The following is a 27935-nucleotide window of genomic DNA, read 5'->3' on the forward strand; positions in this document are numbered from 1 at the left end:
GGCTTACATGCTCTCTCTTCTCAAAGAAAATCTTTTTGAAAAAAATAGTACTACAAGAAACATCCTTGTAGCTCCACATTAAAAAAAAAAAAAAAAAACAAAAAACTATTTTGAGGATTGAGGCAATAATTCATGCACAATGGTCTTTTTTTTTTTTTTAAAGTTACCCATGGGGGGAAAAATTAAGTCTTCCTCACAAATATGTTCTCTTCCCTATAGACTACCATGATTAGTACTTTCTTGTGTATCTTTTCAGTCAATTTTTGAATATATAAGTACATATATAAATTCTAACCTTTAAATTTATTTATTTATTTACTTTTAAAAAGATTTTATTTATTTGAGAGTGAAAGAGAGTGTAGCGTGCAAGCACATGAGCAGGGGGAAGGGGCAGAACAGAGAGGGAGAAGCAGACTCCCCACTGAGCAGGGAGCCATGACCTGAGCCAGTGCTTAACTGCCCCAACCTCTTTTTATAATACAGTAGTAGGATATTTGTTGTATCTTGCTATTTTCCACTTAATAATGTACCTTAAGAATCATTCTACATCAGAACATATAAACAGCCCTTCTTCCCCTGTCATTTCTTTTTAATAAGTGCAGAATACACATTTTGTGGATGAGGTAGTTATATAAATTAGGTTATCCATTACTTGAAGGTTTTATTACAAAACATGAAGATATTGGCACCAGTTGGTGAAAAGCTGTTTGAGGGGAAGGAGGTGAAATTTTGGATTAGAGGGACAAAGGAGAGGGGCTGAATTTGATTTCTTCATGTGGACTACTGGAAAGTCTGTTTAAATGTCTCCAAAGTTGATCTGATCCATATATTGCCTCACTGTTGTGTTAGGTATATGGAATATACTTGATGTTTTTTGTTTTTGTTTTTGTTTTTTTTACTTGATGTTTTTAGAAGTGGGTTTTTTTTTTTTTAAGTTACAGTCTTAAACATATAGAAATGAGGATGTACTATAATTTTTTTCTTGACTCCTTTTTTTTATTGTTGTAAAATCACATAACATAAAATTAACTGTCTTAATCATTAAGTGTAATGTTCACTGATATTAACACATTTATGATGTGCAACCATTACTGCCATTCACATCCATAACTCTTTCGATCATGTAAAACTGGAACTCTATACCCATTAAACTAACTTCCCCATTCTCCCCTCTCCCTGTTCCAACCCCTGGCAATCACCATTTTACATTCTGTCTCAGATTTTAACTGCTCTAAGTATTTCATGTAGGTGGGATCATATAGTACTTGTCCTTTTGTAACAGGTTTATTTCATTTAGTGTAAAGTCCTCAAGGTTCATTCATGTTGTGGCATGTGTCCTTTTCAAGGCCGAGTCATATTCCATTGAATGTATATACTACATTTTGCTTATCCTTTCATTCATTGATGGGTAATTGAGTTGCTCTCACATTTTAGCTATTGTGAATAATGCTGCTATGAACTTAGGTCTACAAGTAACTCTCTGAGATTCTGCTTGCAATTCTTTTGTGTATATACTGAGAAATGGAATTGCTAGATCATATAGTAATTCCATTTTTAATTTCTTAAAGATATCGCCATGCTGTTTTTCATAGTGGCTTATCATTTTATACTCCCATCAACCATGTACAAGGGTTCCAGTTTCTCCACATCCTCATCAACATTTGTTATTTTCTCTTTTTTTAGAGTGGCCATCCTAATGGGTGTTAAGTGGAAACTCATTGTAGTCTTGATTTGTATTTTCCCTAATAATCAGTGATATTGAGCGTCTTTTCATGTGCTTATTGGCTATTTGCTTTTTTTAAAGATTTTATTTATTCATTCATGAGAGAGAGAGAGAGAGAGAGGCAGAGAGAGAGAGAGGCAGAGACACAGGTAGAAAGAGAAGCAGGCTCCATGCAAGGAACCCAGGTGGGACTTGATCCCCGGGTCTCCAGGATCATGCCCTGGGCTGAAGGTGGTGCTAAATCGCTGAGCCACGTGGGCTGCTCCTTATTGGCTATTCGTATATCTTCTTTGGAGAAATGTCCATCAAGTCCTTTGTGATTTTTGAATTGAGTTTTTGTTTTATTGTCCTTAAGTTTTAGGAGTTCTCTATCATTGTGGGCATTAATTCCTTATCAGATACATTTTGTAAATATTTTCTCCCATTCTATGGGTTACTTTTTTGTTCTGTTGATACTATCTTTTTTTTTTTGATACTATCTTTTGATGCAGAAAATTATTTTCATGAAGTCTTGTTTGTCCGTTTTTTTCTGTTGTGACCTGTACCTTTGGTGTTCTAAGAGATCAGTGCCAAATCCATAGTTATGCAGCTTTTGCCCTATGTTTTCTTTTAAGAATTTTATAGTTTTAGGTATTAAATTTAGGTCTTGATTGATTTTGAATTAATCTTTCTCTGTGGTATTAGGTAGAAGTCCAGCTTCATTCTTTTGCATCTGGATATCCAGTTTTCCTAACACCATTTGAAAGACATTTTCCCCTATTAAGTGTTCTTGGTACCCTTGTCAAAAAAATCATTTGACTGTGTATGTGAAGGTTTATTTCTGGGCTGTTTTATTGCTTTGTATGTCTGTGCCATGCTCTTTTGATTACTGTAGTTTTGTAGTAAGTTTTGAAATTAGGAAATTTGGGTCCTCCAGTTTTGTTCTTCCTTTTCAAGATTGTTTTAGCTATTTGGGGTTACTGAGATTCTGTATGAATTTTAGAATGAGGTTTTCTTTCCTTTCTTTTTTCTTTTTCCAGTTAATGGGTAACTTTATTTTCTTTTTCTTTTCAAAATTTTATTTTAAATTCTGGTTAGTTAACATACACTGCAATATTGGTTTCAGGAGTAGAATTCAGTGATTCACCAGTTACTTAAAACACCCAGTGCTCCTCATAACAACTGCCCTCCTAATGTCCATCATCTGTCTGGCCCATCTCCCACCCACATCCTTCCATCAACCCTCAGTTCTCTATCTTTCAGAGTCTCTTATGGTTTGTTCCCTTCTTTCTTTTATTTTTCCTTCGCATATGTTCATCTTAAATTCCACAGATGAGTGAAATCATGTGGTATTTGTCTTTCTCTAACTTATTTTGCTTAGCATAATATACTCTAGCTCCATCCACATTGTAGCAAATGGCAAGATTTCATTCTTTTTTATTATTTTAAAAATTATTTTTATTTTTGAAGGAGAGAGAGCGTATACATGCATGTGAGTTGGGTGGGGGTGGGGGTAAGAGGCAGAGGGAGAGAGAATCTTAAACAGACTCCATGCCTAGCTCAGAGCCCAACCCTGAGATCATGACCTGAGCCGAAATCAAGAGGTGGATGCTTAACTGACTGAGCCACCCAGGTGCCCCAAGATTACATTCTGTTTGATGGCTGGGTACTATTCCATTGTATAATGGAATATTCCATTCCACACACACACACCACATCTTCTTTTTCCATAGAATGAGACTTTCTATGTCTGCAAAAAAACAGATTTTGATAGCGATGCATTATGTAAATCATACTGGGTAGTGTTGACATTTTAACAATATTAAGTGTCCTAATCCAATGGAAATAATAGTACATTACTTTGTTTTCTGTGAAGATTCAAGATCATGTTTATGGCAAGAACCAAGTCACCAGTAAAATTAGTCCATCACTTTCTAATTTTGATTATTTGATGGAAAAAGGATTATTGACCCACAAACAAATTAATAATCTAGTAACATAGTTTCTTCTTTTTTGTGGTAGATATCCCAGAGGAGGAAGCCAGATATTGGACCTACAAATTGGAACAAATCAATGTCTTGGAAACTGACAGTGAGGTGGGAATTGCCTTATTTGTGATACAGAGAGATGGAGAAAATTTCTTTCTAGGATGCTTTATAGTTTGTTAAGGGAGGGGCCCAGAAACATGTTGAAAAATGAAAGAATTTAAAAAAAAACGAAAAATGAAAGAATTTAAGCTACATTAAAGAACAAAGGGAGCTGGAAGGAATCATTCATTAGAAAGATCTAACTCCCACTTTTTCTATTTTTCTCATTGTCCCCCATAAATGGCTGAGTTGGCTTTTAGTCTGGCTCTAGTAAGTGAGAACTTATACTAGGGAAACTGTCCTCTTGTTACACAGACAACATTTCTTCCAATTCCCAGATTTTTGGATAAACAATTGACCCTTGAATAACAGGAATTTAAAAAAAAAAAAAAAAAAAAAAACAGGAATTTGAACTGTGTGGGTGCACTTAGTTTTTTTTTTCTGATAAATGCAGTATAATTCTGTAAATGTATTTACTCTTATGATTTTAACTTTTTTTCTCTAGCTTATAAGAATATAGTATGTAATACATAAAAGATACAAAATATGCTTTAATTGACTGTTTATTGGTAAAGCTTCCCATCCACAGTAGGCTATTAGTAGCTAGGTTTTTGGGGGATCGGAAGTTAATATGTGAACTTTTGCCTGTGTGGAAGGTCAATGCCACTAGTCTCCCATTGTTCAAGAGTCAACTGTATATTGTTATTTGTATGTTCTTTTTAGGGATGCTTGGGCTATTAAATGCTTGGTCCTATCCTTATCTCCAGAGATAAATCTGGTGCACAGTAGGGAACTCAGTCTGGGCCATCAGCAATGGGGAATGTTTTTGTTACTGGTGGTGGAGGGAAAAGATCAGATTTTCATTTTTGGACATGTTGGGCTGTTACAAAATTGGTCTGATTATAAGGTAGAATTTGGAGTGCCAGCAAATATTTCAATGGAAATGTCTGATAAGCAACTTCATTAAAGAATATGAAGGTCAGGATTAGATAGGGTGAGGAGCTATAGGCATAGAGTTTGGATACATGAACATAAGTGCATTTGGAGTCAGCAAATACATTTTCTTTTCCTTTTTTTTTTTTTTTAAGTGGTGTATCACCATGAATTGTGGATTTTGATATCATTGATTTGTTTTTAATCCATTGCAGTCATTGTTCTTTTTTTTTTTTTAATTTTATTTATTTATGATAGTCACAGAGAGAGACAGAGAGAGAGAGAGAGGCAGAGACACAGGCAGAGGGAGAAGCAGGCTCCATGCAGGGAGCCCGACGTGGGATTCGACCCTGGGTCTCCAGGATCGCGCCCTGGGCCAAAGGCAGGCGCTAAACCGCTGCGCCACCCAGGGATCCCTCATTGTTCTTTTTGATACTAAAATCATCTCATCTTTGGTTAGTGGGATATTCAACTTGGATTCTTTTTTTTTTTTTTTAAAGATATAAAAAAAAATAAAAGATATTATTTATTTATTCATGAGAAACACAGGCAGAGGGAGAAGGAGAAGCAGGCTCCCTATGGGGAGCCTGATGTGGGACTAGATCCCAGGACCCTGAGATCACGCCGACCCAAAGGTAGACACTCAGCCGCTGAGCCATCCAGGCGTCCCTCAAGTTGGATTCTGTGTGCTTTTTTTCCCTGTTTTTATCATGTAAAAATTTTAAGGAGATATAAAAATAGAGGGAATAATAAAATGAAACTTGTACACTTACTCCTAAATTCAGTAATTATCAAGATTTTGAAAAAAAAACAAAAAAAACAAAAAAAACAACAAAAAAAAAGATTTTGTCACATTTGGCTGCAAAATCATTTAAAAAACACAATGTAGAATCTTATCTTTTTATTCTCTGATGTGTATATAGCAGTTCCCATACACAGGAACCCCTTGAGTCAGACACACTAAATTAAGACTAGCTTAGGGATCTCCCACTTGATAGAGTTGAATTGTACCACCATTTATTACTTTTCTTACTCATGGGCAATTAAATTTCACTAGTACAAATGTATGCTGCAGTGAACATTTTTGAGTCTATTTTTCCATGTTTATGTATAAAAGATTCTTTGGGTATATACCCAGGAAGTAGAATTGCTTGGTTGTGGGGTATGCCCTGTTTAGTCATACTAGATATTGTAAATTGTTCTCCAAAATAACTCTACCAATTTATATTCCATTTTCCTGCTTCTCTGTATACTTACTGATACTTGATATTACCAGATTAAAAATTTTTGCTAATTTAATAAGTTTAAACCATTGTTGTTTTAATCTGTTTTTCTCTGTTTATTGATAACATTCATTCATTCATTTATTTGACAAATTACTTACCAAACACTAAATACCAGGCATTGTTTTAGATGCTTGATAAACATCAAAGGTTAAACAAAGAGCCCTGTTCTCATAGATCAAATAGGAGGAGGCAGACAATAAGTAGGATCGTAATAAATATAGTAAGTGTTAAAGTTTGAGAAGTGCTATGGGGGGAAACCTGTTTTCACCAGGTAGTTTTGCATTTTTTTTGTTAGATATTCATTCCTAATCATGGTATTCTAAAAAAATTACATTTTCTAATAGTTCATTTTTGTTATAAGGCAAAGCTTTGTTGTTCATTTTTAGTATTGATCTTATTCAGCAATTTAAAAAATTTAATTACAGTATAATTTTAATTACAGCATTATATTAGTTTCAAGTGTACAATATAGTGATTGAACAGTTCTCTGTATTACTCAGTGCTCATCACGATAAGTGTACTCTTAATCCCCTTCATCCTAGTTTATCTCCCCTACCTCTGATAACTATCAGTTTGTTCTCTATGTTTAAGAATCTGGTTTTTGGTTTGTCTCTTTTTTTATTGTTGTTCATTTGTTTCTAAAATTCCACATATGAGTGAAGTTGTATGATATCTGTCTTTTACTGACTTATTTCACTTATTAATATACTCTTTAGATCCATCCATGTTGTTGCAAGTGGCAAGATTTCATTATTTTCTGTGGCTGATTAATATCCCATTGTGTATATATACCGCATCTTCTTTTTCCATTCATCTATCCATGGACACTTGGGTTACTTCCATAATTTGACTATTGTAAATAATGCTGCTTTAAACATAGGGGTGCATACATCCTTTCAAATTAGTGTTTTTATACATTTGGGTAAATATCTAATAGTGGAATTACTGGATCATATGGTAGTTCTATTTTTAACTTTTTGGGAACCTCTATACTGTTTTCCACAATGGTTACACCAGTTTACATTCCCACCAGCAGAGGGATCTGTCTTTTATTCCTTATTGGAATTAGTAATAGCAGTATCTACCTCTGATACTTGTATCATAGTTTATTGCTTTAAAGTACTTCACATATAAAAGTGTATTTACATATAAAAAGTGTTTTGTGTTTTGGATTCAACTACTTGTAGTGCCCTGTACCATTAATGCTCCTATGTAAGCTGCCATAAACTTTTGTCGAGATTATTGCAGTAATTAGTCTTTCCCTCTTGTTCCCTATAGTTTATCTCACACAGCAGTAGGACTTTTTTTTTTTGTATATAATTTTTTATTGGACTTCGATTTGCCAAAATATAGCATAACAGTACTCATCCCGTCAAGTGTCCCCCTCAGTGCCTGTCACCCAGTAACCCCATCCCCCCGCCCACCTCCCTTTCTACCACCCCTTGTTTGTTTCCCATTGTTAGGAGTCTCTCATGTTCTGTCACCCTCTCTGATATTTCCCACTCATTTTCTCTCCTTTCCCCTTTAATCCCTTTCACTTTTTTATTTTTATTTTTTTTTATTTTTATTTTTTTATTTTTTAAATTTTTATTTATTTATGATAGTCACAGAGAGAGAGAGAGAGAGAGGCAGAGACACAGGCAGAGGGAGAAGCAGGCTCCATGCACCGTGAGCCTGATGTGGGATTCGATCCCGGGTCTCCAGGATCACACCCTGGGCCAAAGGCAGGCGCCAAACCGCTGAGCCACCCAGGGATCCCCCTTTCACTTTTTTATATTCCCCAAATGAATGAGACCATATAATGTTTGTCCTTCTCCGATTGACTTACTTCACTCAGCGTAATACCCTCCAGTTCCATCCACGTTGAAGCAAATGGTGGGTATGTGTCATTTCTAATGGCTGAGTAATATTCCATTGTATACATAAACCACATCTTCTTTATCTATTCATCTTTCGATGGACACCGAGGCTCCTTCCACAGTTGGGCTATTGTGGACATTGAGCAGCAGGACTTTTAAAGTGTAGTCAAGTCATACCTCTCTTGGGTTTAAAAGCATAAATAGCTTCCTTTGGGGTGCCTGGATTCCTCAGTCAGTTGGGCAGTTGGATGTCTGCCTTTGGCGCGGCTCATGATCTCAGGGTCTTGGGATCCACCGCATTGGGCTCCCTGCTCAATGGGGAGTCTGCTTCTCCCTTTCCCTCTCCCTCTGTGGCTCTTCCTGCTTGTGCTCTCTCTGTCTGTCAAATAAAAAAAACTTTAAAAAAAATTATAAATGACTTCCCAATACACTAAAGTCCATAATCCTTACCATGACCTCTGTCAAGGCCTTTGTGTATAATGGGGTACTCAAGAGGTATCTGTTGAATGAGTGGCTCATTCATTGGCAGTGTTAGAGCGCTCTATCTTGCCTAGTACATCAGAGTGTAGTAATAAGTGACAGAGTCAGGATGAGAACTCCAGATCTCATGTTTACAAATTGCTGGACCAAATTATATTTTTTGAATCCTCCAATAGGCTCTGAATCAAACTATTTTTCAGACTGTATACCTGTGTTAACTTTTTCTTTCCTTTTTTCCTTTTATTTATTTATTCATGAAAGACACACAGAGAGAGGCAGAGATATAGGCAGAGGGAGAAGCAGGCTTCCTGCAAGGAGCCCAATGTGGGACTGGATCCTGGATCCTGGGATCATGCCCTGAGCCAAAGGCAGACGCTCAACCGCTGAACCACCCAGGCATCTCAAGCCACCCAGGCGCCCCTGTTGTTGTTGTTGTTCTTTTTTAAATTTAAATTTAATTTATTCATGAGAGAGACACAGAGAGAGGCAGAGACATAGGCTGAGGGAGAAGCAGGCTCCCTGTGGGGAGCTCCATGTAGAACTTGATCCCAGAACCTTGGGATCATGACCAGAGCCAAAGGCAGATGCTCAACCACTGGGCCATTCAGGCACCCCTGTGTTAACTTGTTTACCTGCTCATCCTTAAGACTTACATTTAGTTCTGATCTCTCTTTTTTTTTTTTTTTTTTAAAGATTTTTAAAAAATTTATTCATGAGAAACAGAGAGAGAGAGAGAGAGAGAGAGAGAGAGAGAGACAGGCAGAGAGAGAAGCAGGCTCCACGCAAGGAGCCCGACGTGGGACTTGATCCCTGGTCTCCAGGATCACACCTCACACCCTGGGCTGCAGGCGGCGCTAAACCACTGCACCATCGGGGCTGTCCAGTTCTGATCTCTTTTATAGAACTTTTTTTTTTTTTGGCTTCAATAATCTGTTTTTATGGTTGTGATGGTGGTGTTGGGTTGGGGAGACTAGAGTATAAGTTGGAAGAGGACTCTAGTAGATTTTAGATATTGTGTTACGTGTTTAAGTAATTTCCCTTCCCACATGACCTTGTGAGAGAAGTGCTATTACATTTTTAAAGATGAGAAAACTCACTTTTAGAGAGATTTTCAGTTCCATCACCCAAATGGAGAAATTTATACAAGATCCATAAGAAAACTCAGAGGACTGAGCTTCAAGCTTTCTAAGGCACCTCTAAGTCTTCTACAGCTGCCTGGCAGAGCTGGTTCATACCCAGGTGCCCTTGGTTGGAACAATCTCTGCTATCCTGCTTTAGCCTGTTGCATTGGGCAAAAGCCACATTTCATAGTCTGGCCTCTATGTCAGGGTCACGTAGGTGAATGAGCAGGATGATCTGTTTCTGTTCAGTAAAAATTTAACTCTAGTCAAAACCTAAACCTTTTACATATTGCTGTGATCCCCACCCCCCCCCCCCCACTTGGACCTCTTATCTGTGTTTTTTTTTTCTTTCTCCTTTCTGCTTCTAGTATTCTATTCAAGAAGAAAGCCAGAGGAAGCCATTGCCCACTGCTGCCGCCCAGTGTTGTAAGTGAGAAACTTGTCTCTGAATGTCTTTAATCACAGCTTTCTGTCAGTTCTCCAAACATGACTTTTTTTGAGTTGGGGAGGTTGGAGATGTAAACAGAAGATATTCTGGAAGCACACCTATTCAGGTTTATATCTCCAGTGGTTATCTGACCATAGCTTTAGAAGAGTCCTTTTGATTTTGTGTGGCTGTAGGCAGAGCAATGATGCTCATCTTTTATCTCCATTTGCAAGCTGTTACCCATGGAGGAATGATTTTCCCCCCATTTTTCTTTTAATTTTCCCCCCATTTTATCCCCTTTACCTGTTACTGTTCTTTAAAGCTCAGTTTAAATGTCAATATAATGTCATCCCTCCTGGGAAGTCTTCTTTCTGTTTCCTCCTTCCCCCAGGTCTAGCTTAGGTGTCTTTCTTTTGCTTCCATAGTATCCTGTACATACATTCATCATATAACCCATTATACATTATAATCTATGTATATTTCTTTGACAAGAACACAAAGTTTTTAAAGGCATAGACATTCTTCCATTTTATTTCTAGCGTCTTTCTCAGTATCTGATACATATAATGTAAGCCTCAATGAAGTTTGATAAATGATTGAGAGAACTCGTCATTTTTCTTGAAATTAATTTATCCAGACTTCAAAAATTCATTCTTGAAAGGAGCTGTGTATTGTTGGTATATTTCTACCTTCTCAGTTTCTCTCAAAATAGTCTGAGGTGACACTAACGAATTGACTTGGTATCTGTTGTCTTTACTTTTTCAACCTCTGGGAGTGTGTGTATGTTTTTCTTTTGTGTTACTATAGTTTTTCTGAACCAGATGCTAAACTCTTTACAACTGCTATTTGATAGTTGTAGTTATTGTAGTAATACTGGTAAAAATAAGAGCCATAGTAACTAACATATCTTGGGGTCTTACAATATGCCAGATGCTGCTATCAGAACTAAAATTATGTACTGACTTATTTAATCTTCACAATAACCCTAAGACAGTTTTTACTGTTGTCCCATTTTTCAGATGAGGAAACTGAGGCATAAAGATATGGAGTATTTGCCACAAATCATATAGGTAGTAGATAGTGGAGTAAATATCCTAACACAGACAACTTGATTCCATATCCTATGCTTGCAACCATTATAACCTTCATAGTGAAAAGGAAAACCTCCATTCATGGTTTGTAAATCCCATAGGTTGTCTTCCATTTTATAGGCTACTTTCTTGATAAAAGTAAGACCAATGGCAGACTTCAACATATTTTCTTTCTTTAAAGAAAATTTTCTATTTTTTCTGACTTATTGCTCACTTTTTTCCCCCCTTTCCTTATAGATAGAATTTATCAAACATTTAGGGTCATAGGAGACCAGAAGAATCTGAATTGAAAACCAGGTTATAAATTAAAATCTATAGGTCCTTTCCAGAATTCATTGAAATGAGCTAATTTTGACCTTTTAAATTTTTATCTGTCTGTCTATCTATCTATCTATCTATCTATTTATTTTTGGGAGAGAGACAGAGTGAGAACAAGACACAGAGGGAGAGAGAAAGAATCTTAAGCAGACTTCACAACCAGCCCAGAGCTGGTTGAGACATGGACCTCAGTCTCACAACCCTGAGATCATGACCTGAGCTAAAATCAAGAGTTAGACGCTTAACTGATTGAGCCGCTCAGGCAACCCTGACCTTTTTAATCTTTTGAACCTTTTTCCAGGACTTCTAATGAGATAAATGGAATGATTGAGATTTCACTTCCCATTCTGTCCTGCACCCATATGATGAAGTGCAGTTGAAATGTTTAGAGATCAAATGCCAAGAGAGCTGGAGGAAATAAAAGGCCATAAATAATCAACAAGTTTATTAATTTTCATAAGCTTGTGGGCTAATTTATTTTTCTATGAATGGTCTGTTCCTGTCTTTTGACTATTCCCTCATATATTTTTATTTTGAAAATTTACAACAGAAAAGTTGAAAGTACAATATAATGAGCACCCATTTACCCTTTAGTGGTAAACATTTTGCCACATTTAGTCTGACTTGTTCCCACCTCTCTCTCATGTCTTTATCTCTGTCTCGGTATATACATACACAAAACTGTATGTATTTTCTGAATCATATAATCTTCAGACTTCATGACACATCAGCATGTATCTCTTTGGAGGTAAGACAGTCTATGTAACCAAAATACCATGATCAGACTCCAGAAGTTTAACACTGACCCAATAATATATCTAATATTTAGTGCATATTAAGAATTCCTTAATTCGGGATCCCTGGGTGGCGCAGCGCTTTGGCGCCTGCCTTTGGCCCAGGGCGATCCTGGAGACCCAGGATCGAGTCCCACGTCAGGCTCCCGGTGCATGGAGCCTGCTTCTCCCTCTGCCTGTGTCTCTGCCTCTCTCTCTCTCTCCGTGTGACTATCATGAATAAATAAATTAAAAAAAAAAAAAAGAATTCCTTAATTCTTTTTTTATTTTTTTAAAAGATTTTATTTATTTATTCATGAGAGACAGAGAGAGAGGCAGAGACATAGGCAGAGAGGAGAATCCAGTTCCTCGCAGGGAGCTCAATGTGGGACTCGATCCCTGGACCCTCAGGATCATGCCCTGAGCCAAAGGCAGATGCTCAACCGCTGAGCCACCCAGGTGTCCCAGTCCCCCAAATATTTTTATAGCTATTTTCCCCCCACTGTACGATCCAGTCAGAATCGCACACTTTATTTGGTTGTCCTGATTCTTTAATATCCTTTAATAATCATACAAAAGAATCCTTGCCGTTTTGGACATTTATGACATTGGTAAATAATATTTTAAACTTACATTAAAATTATAGCTATTTTTTTCCAATTAGAAAATCATTCAATTCAGCAGTCAAATTTTTGGAAGTTTATTTAAGTAATCAAGAGGCAGATAAAGATTTGTGCATAAAGATGTTGATTACAGATTATTTAAATAACAAAGTTTGAAAATCACTATAGTTAACAGTAAATGATTATAATCATAAGATTGGGCATTATGCATTTGTTTAAAATTATGCTTTGAATAATAAAAAGGACATTTTTATGAAACTTTAAGTTAAAGGGGCACCTGCGTGGCTCTATTGGTTAAGCATCTGACTCTTGGTGTCAGCTCAGGTCATGATTTCGGGGTAGTGAGATCGAGCCTGCTTGGGATTCTCTCTCTGTGCTCTTCCTCACTCACACATTCATATTTTCTCTCTTTCTCTCTCAAAAGAAAAATAAAACCTTAAAAAAAAACCCTTTAAGTTAAAAAGTATATAAAACTAGGGTGCCTGGCTGGCTTAGGCAATGGAACCTGTGACTCTTGATCTTGGGGTTGTGAGTTCAAGCCTCATGCTGATGTAGAAATTACTGAAAAATAAAATCTGTAAAAAAATATATAAAACTGTGTGTGTATATGTGTGTGTGTGTGTGTGTGTAATTTAAAGCTTGTTGCTATGGATTGAATTGCATACCTGCAAAATTCATACCTTGAAGCCCTAGGCCCTGTATGACTGTTGGAGATAGGGCCTTTGAGGAGGTGATAAAGGTTAACTGAGATCATGAGAATGAGGCCCTAATCTGATAGGGCCAGTACCCTTATAAGAGGAAAGGACAACAGACTCTGTGTGAGGACATAGAAGCTGGCTGGCTGCTAGCCAGGAAAAAAAACCTTCACTAAGAATAAAATTAGCTGGTACCTTGATCTTGGACTTCCCAACTTCCAAACGGTGGGATACAAATATTTGTTGTGAAAGCCACTCATTCTACACTATTTTGTTATGGTAATCAGAGCAGATTAATAGAGATTTTGGTTCTAAGAGGTGGGATGCTGCAACAAACAAATACCTAAGAATATGGAAGTGGTTTTAGAACTGGGTGATAAGGAAAGCCTGGAAGAATTTCAAGGTGTTTGCTAGAAAAAGCCAAGATAGCTGTGAAGGGATAGGGATGTTGAAGCCATTCTGGAGTAGACTCAGGTGGAAGTAAGGAACAGTTGGTTTGTTGGCAGTCATAGTTACAAAGTGGCAACAAACTTGGCTGAATTGTTTATGAAAGGTAGAATTTGTAAGGTGATTTCTAAGCAAAGTATTGAAGATGTGGCTTGGGTCTTCCTTACTGCTTATAGTAAAATGACAGAGGAGAGAATTGAATTGAAGAAGGAATTGTTAAGTAAAAAACAAAACAAAACAAAACACAGAATTTAGAGATTTGGAATATTCTTAGCCTATTTATATTGATTAAAAAAAAAAGTTTGTTTTGAAGAGAACAGTAAAGAGAACATGGCTTTGGTTTATGGAGTTAACTAGCAAACTCAGCAGAATACAGGAGTAGAGATGGATTATACCAGCAGAGACACTGCCAGTTTGAACTAACAGGGATAAAAAAAGAGGGAGGCAATGAAAGGTGATGGACTTTTTGGATTCTACAGGATCAGACCATAACATTATTTGACTATGAACATGTGCCTTTCTTGAAGAAAGAGAAGAACGACCTGGAATGTGACTTAGAGAATATCAGAGCTGCCACTCCGAGCACAGGCCTAGTGGGCAATGCTGTGTTTCCTTCTCTTTTCAGAGGGAGGCCACTGAAGAGAGCCACGGGGTCAGGGCCATCCTGTAAGGGATGAGCTGCTACTCCAGTGGGCCTGAAAGGTGGGACATCAACCAAAGAGGCTTATTCTACTACCTTAAGATCTAATATGATTTGCCTTGCTAGGTTTTGAACTTGCTTAAGACCTGTTACCTCTTCCTTTTTTCCTTTTTCTTTCTTGTAGAATGGGAATCTCTCTCTTATGCAGGTCCCACCATTGTATTTTGAGAGCAAATAACTTGTTTGGTTTCACAGGTGCACAGCTGGAGAGGAATTTTGCCTCATGATGAATCATAACTGGAGTCTCACTCATATCTAGTAGATATTTAAGTGAGACTTCGGATTTTAGAGTTGAACTGGATTTAAGACTTGTGGGGCTGATGGGGTGGAAAAAATGTATGTTGTGTGCGCTAAAGATGTGAATTTTGGGGGGACCAGAGGTGGAATGCTGTGGGCTGAATTGTAGTCCCCTAAAATTCATATGTTGAAGCCCTAAACCCCCAATGTGATTGTATTTAGAGAGAGAACCTATGAGGAGGTGTTAAAGGTTAAATGAGGTCATGGGAGGGGCTCTAGTCTAATAGGGCACCAGAACCCTCTCTACCATATGAGCACACAGCAAGAAGGTTTCCAAGGTAGGAGAGCTATCACTAGAAATTGAACCCTGCCAGAACCTTGATCTTTGACTTTTAAGCCTCTGGAAATTGTGAGAAAATAAATTTCTACTATTTAAGCACCCAGTCTTTATTATGGCAGCCCCGGCAGATTAATCTATGTGTATAACTGCCGTCTTTCCGTGCCATCATGATGGTGTGCATGAATGTCCTGGCAGAGGCTCTCAAGAGCATTAACAATGCTGAAAAGAGAGACAAATGCCAGGTTCTTATTAGGCCATGCTCCAAAGTCATCATCTGGTTTCTCACTGTGATAATAAAGCATGGTTACATTGGCGGATTTGAAATCATTGATGATCACAGAGCTGGGAAAATTGTGAACCTTACGGGCAGGTTAAACAAGTTTGGAGTGATCATCCCCAGATTTGATGTACAACTGAAAGATCTAGAAAAATGGTAGAATAACCTGCTCTCATCCCGCCAGTTTGGTTTCATTGTACTGACAACCTCAGCTGGGATCATGGATCAGAAGAAGTAAGACAAAAACACACAGGAGGGAAAATCCTGGGATTCTTTTTCTAAGGTTGTAATTAATATGTGCAAGTAAAATGCTTTAGTGGAGCAAAAGTGTATGTGTGTGTGTATATATATATATATATATATATATACACACACACACACACACACATGCACATATATATGTATATAAATGTATTTATATATTTAGGGGGAAAATATCTGGAAATAGAAGTACCAAAATATTAATCAAATTTGTCTCTGGTATGTGGGATTGACATGTTTTTTTGGTTCTTCCCATTTTTTTAAAGATTTTTATTTATTATTATTATTATTTTTAAAGATTTTATTTATTCATTCATGAGAGACACAGAGAGAGACAGAGACACAGGCAGAGGGAGAAGCAGGCTCCATGCAGGGAGCCCGACGTGGGACTTGATCCCGAGTCTCCAGGATCACGACCTGGGCCGAAGGCAGTGCTAAACCGCTGAGCCACCCAGGTTGCCCAGATTTTTATTTATTTATGTGAGAGAGTAAGAGAGAGAAGGAAAGAGAAAACACAAAGGGAGAGGAAGAAGCAGACTCCCTGCTAAGCAGAGAGCCTGATGAAGGGCTCAATCCTAGGATCCGGATCATGATCTGAGTCGAAGGCAGACGCTTAATCAACTGAGTGACCCAGGTGCCCCTTTCCAATTCTAATCTAAAAGAAATCAATAAGTGGTTAGAAATGAAATTCCAGCAGGTTATTTTGAAGGATTCAAAAACTTATAACGTTTATATGGTACTACCTATTTTTTTCTTTCTTCTTTTAATTCAGTATAATTAACATAGAATGTTACATCGGTTTCACGTGTACAGTATAGTGATTCAGCAATTCTATACATGATGATAAATGTACTCTTAATTCCCTATAGCTATTTTACCTATTCCCCCACCCACCTCCCCTCTGGTGACTACCAGTTTGCTCTCTATAAAGAGTCTGCTTTTTGTTGTCTTTTTTTCTCTTTGTTCATTTTCTTAAATTCCACATATCGGTGAAATCATATGGTGTTTGTCTTTCTCTGACTTATTTCACTTAGAATTATGTCTTCTAGATTCATCTATGTTATTGTAAATGGAAGATTTCATTCTTTTTCTATGGCTGAGTAGTTTGCCATTATATATGTATACCATATCTTCTTTATCCATTCATCTATGGTATTAATGACTTTTTAACCCTCTTTTTGCATTTTTTGCATCTTAAATTTTTTAAATACTTAACGATGTGCTACCTTTTTTTTTTTTTTTTTCCAAAGAAATCTCTACACCCAACGTGGGGCTCAAACTCATGACCTCAGCTGAGATCAAGAGTCACGTGCTCTACTGACTGAGCCAGACAGGCTCTCCCAACAATGTACTACTTTTAATAGCTAAAACTTATTAGGAAGAGTAATGGAATAATTGAGTCCTTGTTTTATTTTTTATTTTATTTATTAAATAAATTTATTTTTTATTGGTGTTCAATTTGTCAACATACAGAATAAACCCAGTGCTCATCCCGTCAAGTGCCCTTTCAGTGCGCGCCACCCAGTCACCCCCACCCCCTGCCCACCTCCCCTTCCACCACCCCTAGTTCATTTCCCAGAGTTAGGAGTCTTCCATGTTCTGTCTCCCTTTCTGATATTTCCCACTCATTTTTTTCTCCTTTCCCCTTTATTCCCTTTCACTATTTTTTATATTCCCCAAATGAATAAGACCATATAATGTTTGTCCTTCTCCGATTGACTTATTTTACTCAGCATAATACCCTCCAGTTCCATCCACATCGAAGCAAACGGTGGGTATTTGTCATTTCTAATGGCTGAGTAATATTCCATTGTATACATAAACCACATCTTCTTTATCCATTCATCTTTCGATGGACACCGAGGCTCCTTCCACAGTTGGGCTATTGTGGACATTGCTGCTATAAACATCGGGGTGCAGGTATCCCGGCATTACCTGCATCTGTATCTTTGGGGTAAATCCCCAGCAGTGCGATTGCTGGGTCGTAGGGCAGATGTATTTTTAACTCTTTGAGGAACCTCCACACAGTTTTCCAGAGTGGCTGCACCAGTTCACATTCCCACCAACAGTGCAAGAGGGTTCCCCTTTCTCCAAATCCTCCAACATTTGTGGTTTCCCGCCTTGTTACTTTTCCCCATTCTCACTGGTGTGAGGTGGTATCTCATTGTGGTTTTGATTTGTACTTCCCTGATGGCAAGTGATGTGGAGCATTTTCTCATGTGCTTGTTGGCCATGTCTATGTCTTCCTCTGTGAGATTTCTGTTCATGTATTTTGCCCATTTCATGATTGGACTTTTTGTTTCTTTGCTGTTGAGTTTAATAAGTTCTTTATACATCTTGGAAACTATCCCTTTATCTGATACGTCATTTGCAAATATCTTCTCCCATTCTCTAGGTTGTCTTTTAGTTTTGTTGACTGTATCCTTTGCTGTGCAAAAGCTTCTTATCTTGATGACGTCCCAATAGTTCATTTTTGCTTTTGTTTCTTTTGCCTTTGTGGATGTATCTTGCAAGAAGTTACTGTGGCCAAGTTCAAAAAGGGTGTTGCCTGTGTTCTCCTCTAGGATTTTGATGAAATCTTGTCTCACATTTAGATTTTTCATCCATTTTGAGTTTATCTTTGTGTATGGTGAAAGAGAGTGGTCCAGTCTCATTCTTCTGCATGTGTGTGTCCAATTTTCCCAGCACCATTTATTGAAGAGACTCTTTCTTCCAGTGGATAGTCTTTCGTCCTTTGTCGAATATTAGTTGACCATAAAGTTGAGGGTCCACTTCTGGATTCTCTATTCTGTTCCATTGATCTATGTGTCTGTTTTTGTGCCAGTACCACACTGTCTTGATGACCACAGCTTTGTAGTACAAACGGAAATCGGGCATTGTGATGCCCCCACCTATGGTTTTCTTTTTTAAAATTCCCCTGGCTATTCGGGGTCTTTTCTGATTCCACACAAATCTTAAAATAATTTGTTTCAACTCTCTGAAGAAAGACCATGGTATTTTGATAGGGATTGCATTAAACGTGTACATTGCCCTGGGTAACATTGACATTTTCACAATATTAATTCTTCCAATCCATGAGCATGGAATATTTTTCCATCTCTTTGTGTCTTCCTCAATTTCTTTCAGAAGTGTTCTGTAGTTTTTAGGGTATAGATCCTTTACTTCTTTGGTTAGGTTTATTCCTAGGTATCTTATGCTTTTGGGTGCAATTGTACATGGGATTGACTCCTTAATTTCTCTTTCTTCAGTCTCATTGTTAGTGTATAGAAATGCCACTGACTTCTGGGCATTGATTTTGTATCCTGCCACACTGCCAAATTGCTGTATGAGTTCTAGCAATCTTGGGGTGGAGTCTTTTGGGTTTTCTATGTAGAGTATCATGTCATCGGTGAAGAGGGAGAGTTTGACTTCTTCTTTGCCAATTTGAATGCCTTTGAATTCTTTTTGTTGTCTGATTGCTGAGGCTAGGACTTCTAGTACTATGTTGAATAGCAGTGGTGAGAGTGGACATCCCTGTCTTGTTCCTGATCTTAGGGGAAAGGCTCCCAGTGCTTCCCCATTGAGAATGATGTTTGCTGTGGGCTTTTCATAGATGGCTTTTAAGATGTTGAGGGATGGTCCCTCTATCCCTACACTCTGAAGAGTTTTGATCAGGAATGGATGCTGTATTTTGTCAAATGCTTTCTCTGCATCTATTGAAAGGATCATATGGTTCCTGTTTTTTCTCTTGCTGATATGATGAATCACATTGATTGTTTTACGAGTGTTGAACCAGCCTTGCCTCCCGGGGATAAATCCTACTTGGTCATGGTGAATAATCTTAATGTACTGTTGTATCCTATTGGCTAGTATCTTGTTGAGAATTTTTGCATCCATGTTCATCAGGGATATTGGTCTATAATTCTCCTTTTTGGTGAGGTCTTTGGTTTTAGAATTAAGGTGATGCTGGCCTCATAGAACGAGTATGAAAGTACTCCACATCTCTTTCTTTCTTTCTAAACAGCTTTAGTAGAATAGGTATGGTTTCTTCTTTAAACGTTTGATAGAATTCCCCAGGGAAGCCACCTGGCCCTGGACTTTTGTGTCTTGGGTGGTTTTTGTTTTTTTTTTGTCTTGGAAGGTTTTTGATGACAGCTTCAATTTCCTCCCTGATTATTGGCCTGTTCAGGTTTTCTATTTTTTCCAGTTACAGTTTTGGTAGTTTGTGGTTTTCCAGAAATGCATCCATTTCTTCTAGATTGCCTAATTTATTGGCGTATAGCTGTTCATAATATGTTTTTAAAGTGATTTGTATTTCCTTGGTGTTGGTAGTGATCTCTCCTTTCTCATTTATGATTTTATTAAACTGAGCCTTCTCTCTCTTCTTTTTAATAAGGCTGGCTAATGGTTTATGTATCTTATTAATTCTTTCAAAGAACCAGCTCCTGGTTTTTTGATCTGTTCCACAGTTCTTCGGGTCTCGATTTCATTGAGTTCTGCTTGAATCTTTATTAACTCTCTTCTTCTGTTGGGTGTAGGATATATTTGCTGTTTTTTCTCTAGCTCCTTTAGGTGTAAGGTTGCTTTAGTATTTGAGTTCTTTCCAGTTTTTGAATGGATGCTTGTATTGCGATGTATTTCCCCCTCAGGACTGCTTTTGCTGTATTCCAAAGATTTTTAACAGTTGTATCTTCATTCTCATTAGTTTCCATGAATCTTTTAAATTCTTCTTAATTTCCTGGTTGACCCTTTCATCTTTTAGCAGGATGGTCCTTAACCTCCATGTGTTTGAAGTCCTTCCAAACTTCTTGTTGTGATTTAGTTCTAATTTCAAGGCATTATGGTCTGAGAATATGCAGGGGATGATCCCAATCTTTTGGTATCGATTCAGACCTGATTTGTGACCTAGTATGTGGTCTATTCTGGAAAAGGTTCCATGTGCACTTGAGAAGAATGTGTATTCAGTTGCATTTGGACGTAAAGTTCTGTAGATATTTATGAAATCCATCTGGTCCAGTGTATTATTTAAAGCTCTTAGGGGATCCCTGGGTGGCGCAGCGGTTTGGCGCCTGCCTTTGGCCCAGGGCGCGATCCTGGAGACCCGGGATCGAATCCCACATCGGGCTCCTGGTGCATGGAGCCTGCTTCTCCCTCTGCCTATGTCTCTGCCTCTCTCTCTCTCTCTGTGACTATCATTAATACAAAATTAAAAAAAAAAAATAAAGCTCTTGTTTCTTTTGAGATGTTGTGCTTAGAAGACGTTTCAAGTATAGAAAGCGCTAGATTGAAGTCACCAAGTTGTATTGGGAAAAGGAGAAAAAGAGAGGAGAGAAAGAAGGAAAGAAAAGAGAAAAAGAAAAAAAGAAGAAAAAAAAAGAAAAAAGAAGAAAAAGAGAAAGAAAGGAAAAAAAGGGTGGGGGAAGCAAACAGAAATCAAAAATCAAAAAAAAAAAAAAAAAAAGGCGGGGGGTAGTATCTTCTGTTTCTGTATACTTTAAGTCCCTTGACTTCCCCTGGAACTTGTCAGTCTAGTTGGTCTTCCGGGGGAGGGGCCTGTTGTGCTGATTTTCAGGTGTTAGCACTTGGGGGAGCTGCTCTGCCCCCTGCCTGGTGCAGGGCTCAGTGGGGGTTGTTTACCCCGTGAGGCCCCAGGAGGAACAACCGCAGTGGCAGCGGCCAGCTCTGGAGCCCTGGCTTCAGCTCCCGCAGTAACTACAGAGCTCTCAGTCTGCAGGGGCCTGGATGCTCCAGGGGCGGGGCCGCTGATCTACTCAGCTCGGGGCAGGAGAGTCCTTGCGGTCTCGTGCCCTCCTGGCCTCTGCCTGTCCCGGGGGAGGCCGGTTCCTGGGCTGTGTCCCCGGCGCCCCGTGCTGCCGGCCCTGCGCTGGTGGATTCGCACTCCGGCTACGCAACTGCCTCTCTGCGGAGCCGCTGCCCGAGCCCTTCCCAGCTGCTTCCGGAGCCCCGCAGCCCCCTCGCGTGCAGCCTCTTCCTCTGCCGGTGCCGCCTCGGAGCTGCTCCCGGGGCTCGCAGCCCCCTCTCCACGGAGCCGCCGCCCGAGCCCCTCCGAGCTGCTCCCGGGTCAATGCGTGCGCGTGCTGCAGCCCTTTGGGGAGCTCGGCGCACTCTCCCCGTGCACAGTTGCTCTGTTAGTGCCCCTGGGAGCCTGAGGGCATCCCCGCCTTTCTGGGGTCCTGCTCTAACTCCCTGCCAGTGCCTTTCCACCCAGGAAGATTGGTGAAGCTCCTGCTTCTCTGGGACAGAGCTTTCCTGTCCTGGGGGCGCTCGCGCCGGCCTTAGCCCGGCTCCTCGCGGGGCCCCTCCCCCTTGGATGCCTTTTGTTTCTTTATTTCTCTCCCCCCCGTCTTCCTACCTCGATAGAAGCACGAACTCTTCTCACTGTAGCATTCCAGCTGTTCTCTCTTTAAATCTCAGGCCGAATTCGTAGATTTTCAGGATTATTTGACGGTTATCTAGGTAATTGGTGGGGACAGGTGACTTGGGGACCCTACTCTTCCGCCATCTTGCCCCGCCCCCCTTGAGTCCTTGTTTTAGATCTAAGTTTGCTGCTATCTCTCTGAGTGACTTTGGAAGTCTTTTTACTGTCTATTTCAGTTTCTTGATTTATAAAAAGGGAGAGTTGGTCTAAATGGTCTCTATGTTTCCTTTAGCTGTCATATCACATGACCCCATAACTTCCTAGTCCTGAGATACCTTCACATGGATGGTTCTTCCACTACCTTGTTTTTTTTGTTTGTTTGTTTGTTTTTAATTTTTATTTATTTATGATAGTCACAGAGAGAGAGAGAGAGAGAGAGAGAGAGAGAGAGGCAGAGACATAGGCAGAGGGAGAAGCAGGCTCCATGCACTGGGAGCCCGATGTGGGATTCGATCCCGGGTCTCCAGAATCGCGTCCTGGGCCAAAGGCGGGCGCCAAACCACTGCGCCACCCAGGGATCCCCCCACTACCTTGTTTTAGGGTCAGTCTTTTGCAGTTACTTGTGAGATGTCTTCAAAGTATTTTGTCTTCAAAGCTTTGATTTGAAGGTTTCTCTGACTCCAATTATTTGGATATACTTTTTTTTTTTTTTAAGAGAGGGAGAGCACACAGGAGGGTAGGGTGGGGCAGAGTAAGAGAGACTCTTAAGCAGGTTCTACATCTAGTGTGGAGCATAAGGCTTGATCTCAAGAACCCTGAGTTCATGACCTGAGCTGAAATCAAGAGTGGGTCACTTAACCAACTGAGCGACTCAGGTACCCCTCATGAATATATATATATATTTTTATCCCTTGCTGTTTTTTAGTGTTTTTTAGTATAGTTCTGTTACTGTCTTTGCTCAGATTGTCCCAAATATGGCCTATGGAGTCCAGTTAAACTAGATCCTGTGTACTTTTGACATGGCCTCATCATTCTTTAATGCTTCCTTCCTTTCCTGGTGCTAGATGTTCCAGGCTCCTCTTGTCCTTTCCTGGCCTCAGTATTAGAATAAGTTATTTCTCCAGTGAGCCCTGGGCTTTTATGGAAAATGGTATTTAGAAATCAAGATCTTAGAAGTAGTCATGCTCATTGCTACTGTAGTACTATTGCTTTTTGGCTCTTTGAATGCACAGAGCTAGGAAAACATACATACCTAACTCATATGTTCATACTGTTATTACCAACTAACACTCTCACCACAAGGTTTTTCCCTCACCTTCTCCCATTTCATATTTGTATGTTTCTTTTTCTCTCAACGAGAATCCTTATTCCGAAGAATACCAAATTATGTATTCATTTGTTCTGCATAAGCACATTTCAGGGTTAATATACCAATGCTATTACTAATAATAGGCCTCCTAATTAAAGTTCAAGGTTTTTTTTTTTTTTTTTTTTAAGATTTTATTTATTCATGAGAGAGAGAGACAGAGGAGAGGGGGAAGCAGGCTCCCCTCGAGGAGCCCGATGCGGGATCTGATCCCGGGACTGCAGGATCATGCCCTGATTCGAAGGCAGATGCTCAACCACTGCGCTACCCAGGCATCCCAAAGTTCAAGGTTCTTGACAGTTGTTTTTCACCTCAGGATGTAGCTCACATAGGACAAAATAATCACACCTAAAAATTTGACAAAATTTCATAGTGGCTTCTGATATCTACTCTCTATACAAAATTCTCCAATTTTCCCAAAAAGATTTTTGCCCTTTTGTCCTAATTTAGGATCCAACTAAGGTTCATTCATTGTGTTCATATGTGGTGTATTTTAAGGGTCTAAGATCATTTTTTTTTTTGCATGTGGCTATCCAATTGTGCCAGCATCATTTGTTAAAAAGGCTCTTATTTTTTCCCCATTGAATTGCCTTTATATCTTTATATCTTTCAAATCATTCTCATTAGCACCCTAATAGTCTATTATTTTTGTTCCAGGACTTTTTAGCAGATTTAATTTTAAAGAGTCACATAAAAGAGAATGAATATACTTTCTTAAACTCAACTGAGATTTGGTGGCAGATATCAATAGTTGCATGCTTTTTGCATGCTTGAACCTCAAATTTACTTGTGTGGGTCTTATCTGCATGCCAGCTTTTTCATATTTATGTAATTTTTGCTCAATTTATTGAGATAATTCTGAGGCTGTGCATTTTGGTCTGCATATAAGATACAAACCTCACATGTAGCAGATGGTACAATGTGAATGTTTACCTTAGTCATAGAGCTAAACATAATAGGAAGTTAGTACAGAGAGATAAACTGGTTTATTCCTTTTCCAGAGATATTTAAGTTTTCTAATGTATTCAAATTTCACTCTTCATTAAGGATATTTCTACCTATGCCTTGTGAAAGAATGAAACAGCATACCATGTTACCACATAAAATGGACATAGGACTACTAATTTCTACAACTTTCTGCTATTTTCAGTTTTTTAGAAGTAGGCTCCATAACCCATCATGGGGCCCAATGTGGGCCTGAACCTATGACTCTGAGATTAAGACTTGAACTGAGATTAAGAGTCAGACGCCCAACTGACTGAGCCACCCAGGCACCCCCTGCTATTTTCAGTTTTTATACATGTTTGTTTGTTACAGCCCACCTGCTGGTTATCGATGATGGTATCAGCTGCTGCAGTTGAGAAGTGGATCAAAAGTGGTTTAGTATCTGGCAAGGATTTGATGAAATGACTATCCACATATTCTGCTTGGGTGTCTAAATTAGCTCAACCTTTCTAACTCGATAATTTCATTTCTAGGAGATATTCAAGGAAAAGAACTTGAGATGCAAAGGAACATTTGTGTGTAGACTTTATAGTGAAGAAATGTTGCCAAAATATTGAAAGAATGGGTAATTGTGGCATTTCCATGTGATGGAGTATTATGCTTTTAAATAGCTCGAGATAAAGGAGATATTTATGTGATATTTATTTTTAAAAAGTTGGATCCTGGGAAAGGCACTTAGCAGGGAAATCAAGCAGAATTGCAGGAGGGGCAGTGCAGCGCCTCCAGTTTCCCAGAGTCACTAATAGAGGAAGTGCGCCCTGGGGTAAAGCACGCCACAGACTGTGGGCTGATCTTGGTAAAGGGCTGGAGCATGCCCCCGGCGGGGCATCAGGAGAAGTGGGTCGGTTAGGTGGGTGCTCCAGGTGGAGGGGTGCCCTGCTGCCTTGGGCGCAGTAAATTTGGGACTGAGCATCTTCTAACATACAGAACTTAATATACTCAGAAACGAGGATCACCCTCTAGAACCCCTCAGGTAGACTACATTCTCCCTCCACTACAACTTCTTCACCACCATCACCCCGTCTGCCCCCTTTTTCTCTTTTTTTTTTTTTTTTCTCTTTTTCTTTGGGATTCTTGGCCTTTTATTTTTTACTACTTTGTTTTAATTTTTTTTTTTTTCACTTTAGTGGTCCTTTTGCTTTATTTCATTCTGATCTTTGTTTTTAATTTCTGGTCTCTGACCCTGGCAGAATCATCTAGGGTGAAATTTACTTAGGTCATGGTTGATATTCTTGACTCAGCTTGCTCATACAGCCACTCTGCACTGAGCAAAATGACTAGAAGGAAGAACTCACCACAAAAGAAAGAGTCAAAAACTGTACTCTCTGCCACAGAGTTACAGAATCTGGATTACGATTCGAGTCAGCCAATTCAGAAGCACAATTAGAAAGCTACTGGTGGCTCTGGAAAGAAAGCATAAAGGAATCAGGAGACTTCATGACTGCAGAATTTAAATCTATTCAGGCCGAAATTAAAAAGCAACTAAATGAGATGCAATCCAAACTGGAGGTCCTAATGATGAGGGTTAATGAGTTAGAAGAAAGAATGAGTGACAGAAGACATGTTGATGACAAGGAAGCTGAGGAAAAAAGAGAAAAACAATTAAAAGGCCATGAGGAAAGGTTAAGGAAAATAAATGATAGCCTCAGAAGGAAAAATCTATGTATAATTGGGGTTCCAGAGAGGGACGGAGGGCCAGAAAGCATATTTGAATAAATCCATAGCTGCGAACTTCCCTAATTTGGGGAGGGAAACAAGCATTCAGATCCAGGAGATAGGTTCCCCCCTCCCCCAAATCAATAAAAACCGTTCAACACCTTGACATTTAATAGTGAAGTTTGCAAATTCCAAAGATGAAGAGAAAGTTCTTAAAGCAGCAAGAGACAAGAGATCCCTAACCTTTATGGAGAGAAGTATTAGGTTAACAGCAGACCTCTCCACAGAGACCTGGCAGGCCAGAAAGGGCTGGCAGGATATATTCAGGGTCCTAAATGAGAAGAACCTGCAGCCAAAAATACTCTATCCAGCTTGGCTCTCATTCAGAATAGGAGAGATAAAGAGCTTCCAAGATAGGCAGAAACTGAAAGAATATGTGACCACCAAACCAGCTCTGCAAGAAATATTAAGGGGGGCTGTGTAAAAAAAAAAAAAGAGGAAGCCCAAAGAAATAATCCATAAATACAGGCTGAATAGGTATTACGATGACACTAAATTCATATCTTTCAATAGTAACTCTGAACGTGAATGGACTAAATGATCCCATCAAAAGACACAGGGTATCCAACTGGATAAAAAAGCAAGACCCATCTATTTACTATCTACAAGAGACTCATTTTAGACCTAAGGACACCTCCAGCCTAAATATGAAAGGTTGGAGAACCATTGACCATTCAAATGGTCCTCAAAAGAAAGGTGGGGTGGCATTCCTCATATCAGATAAATTAAAGTTTATCCCAAAGACTGTAGTAAGAAATGAAGCGGGACACTCTGTCATATTTAAAGGGTTTATCCAACAAGAGGACCTAACAATCATGAATATTTATGCCCCTAATGTGGGACCTGCCAAGTATATCAATCAATTAATAACCAAAATAAAGACATAGTTAGATAATAATACACTAATAGTAGGAGACTTCAATATGGTACTTTCTGCAAATGACAAATTTACCAAGCACAACATCTCCAAAGAAACAAGAGCTTTAAATGATACACTGGATCAGATGGATTTCACAGATATATACAGAACTTTGCATCTGAATGCAACTAAATACACATTCTTCTCAAGTGCACATGGAACTTTCTCCAGAATAGACCACATACTGGGTCACAAATCAGGTCTCAGCTGATACCAAAAGATTGGGATTGTTCCCTGCATATTTTCAGACCATAATGCTTTGAAACTTGAACTCAATCACAAGATGGTATTTGGAAAAACCTCAAACACGTGGAGGTTAAAGATCATCCTGCTAAAAGATAAATGGGTCAACCAGGAAATTAGAGAAGAATTAAAAAGATTCATGGAAACTAATGAGAATGAAGATAACAACTGTTGAAAATGTTTGGGATACAGCAAAAGCAGTCCTAAGAGGGAAATACATCACAATACAAGCATCCCTAAAAATTGGAAAAAAAATCAAATATACAAGCTAACCTCACACATAAAGGAATTGGAGAAAGAACAGCAAATAAAACCTACACCAAGCAGAAGAAGAGAGTTAATAAAGATTTGAGCAGAACTCCATGAAATAGAGACTAGAAGAACAGATCAACAAAACCAGCAGTTGGTTCTTTGAAAGAATAAGATAGATAAACCATTAGCCAGCCTTATTAAAACAAAAGAGAAAAGATTCAAATTAATAAAATCACGAATGAAAAAGGAGAGATAACCACTACCAAGGAAATACAAGCGGTTTTAAAAACGTATTATGAGCAACTATGTGCCAATAAATTAGGCAATCTAGAAGAAGTGGATGCATTTCTGGAAAAACCACAAATTACCAAAGCTGGAACAGGAAAAATAGAAAACCTGAACAGGCCAGTAACTAGGGA

General features: G+C 38.8%; 1 protein-coding gene and 1 pseudogene across 8 annotated transcripts in view; both read left to right on the forward strand.

Annotated features, from left to right (window-relative positions):
- UNC13B (unc-13 homolog B) overlaps positions 1–27935 on the forward strand; it is a 231367-nt gene that overhangs the window by 73774 nt on the left and 129658 nt on the right. For 7 of the 8 annotated variants that reach the window (XM_077912416.1, XM_077912419.1, XM_077912425.1 and 4 more), the window contains exons 6-7: positions 3725–3798; positions 9837–9894. The exons of the other annotated variant lie outside the window; for it this stretch is intronic. In XM_077912416.1, coding sequence (XP_077768542.1) covers positions 3725–3798; positions 9837–9894 — 132 coding nt within the window. The remainder of the gene's footprint in view (positions 1–3724; positions 3799–9836; positions 9895–27935) is intronic. 8 annotated transcript variants of the gene reach the window in all.
- LOC144321742 (small ribosomal subunit protein uS8 pseudogene) lies at positions 13380–15702 on the forward strand (annotated as a pseudogene).

This window comes from Canis aureus, chromosome 10 (genome assembly GCF_053574225.1).
Source record: "Canis aureus isolate CA01 chromosome 10, VMU_Caureus_v.1.0, whole genome shotgun sequence".
Taxonomy (NCBI): Eukaryota; Metazoa; Chordata; class Mammalia; order Carnivora; family Canidae; genus Canis; species Canis aureus.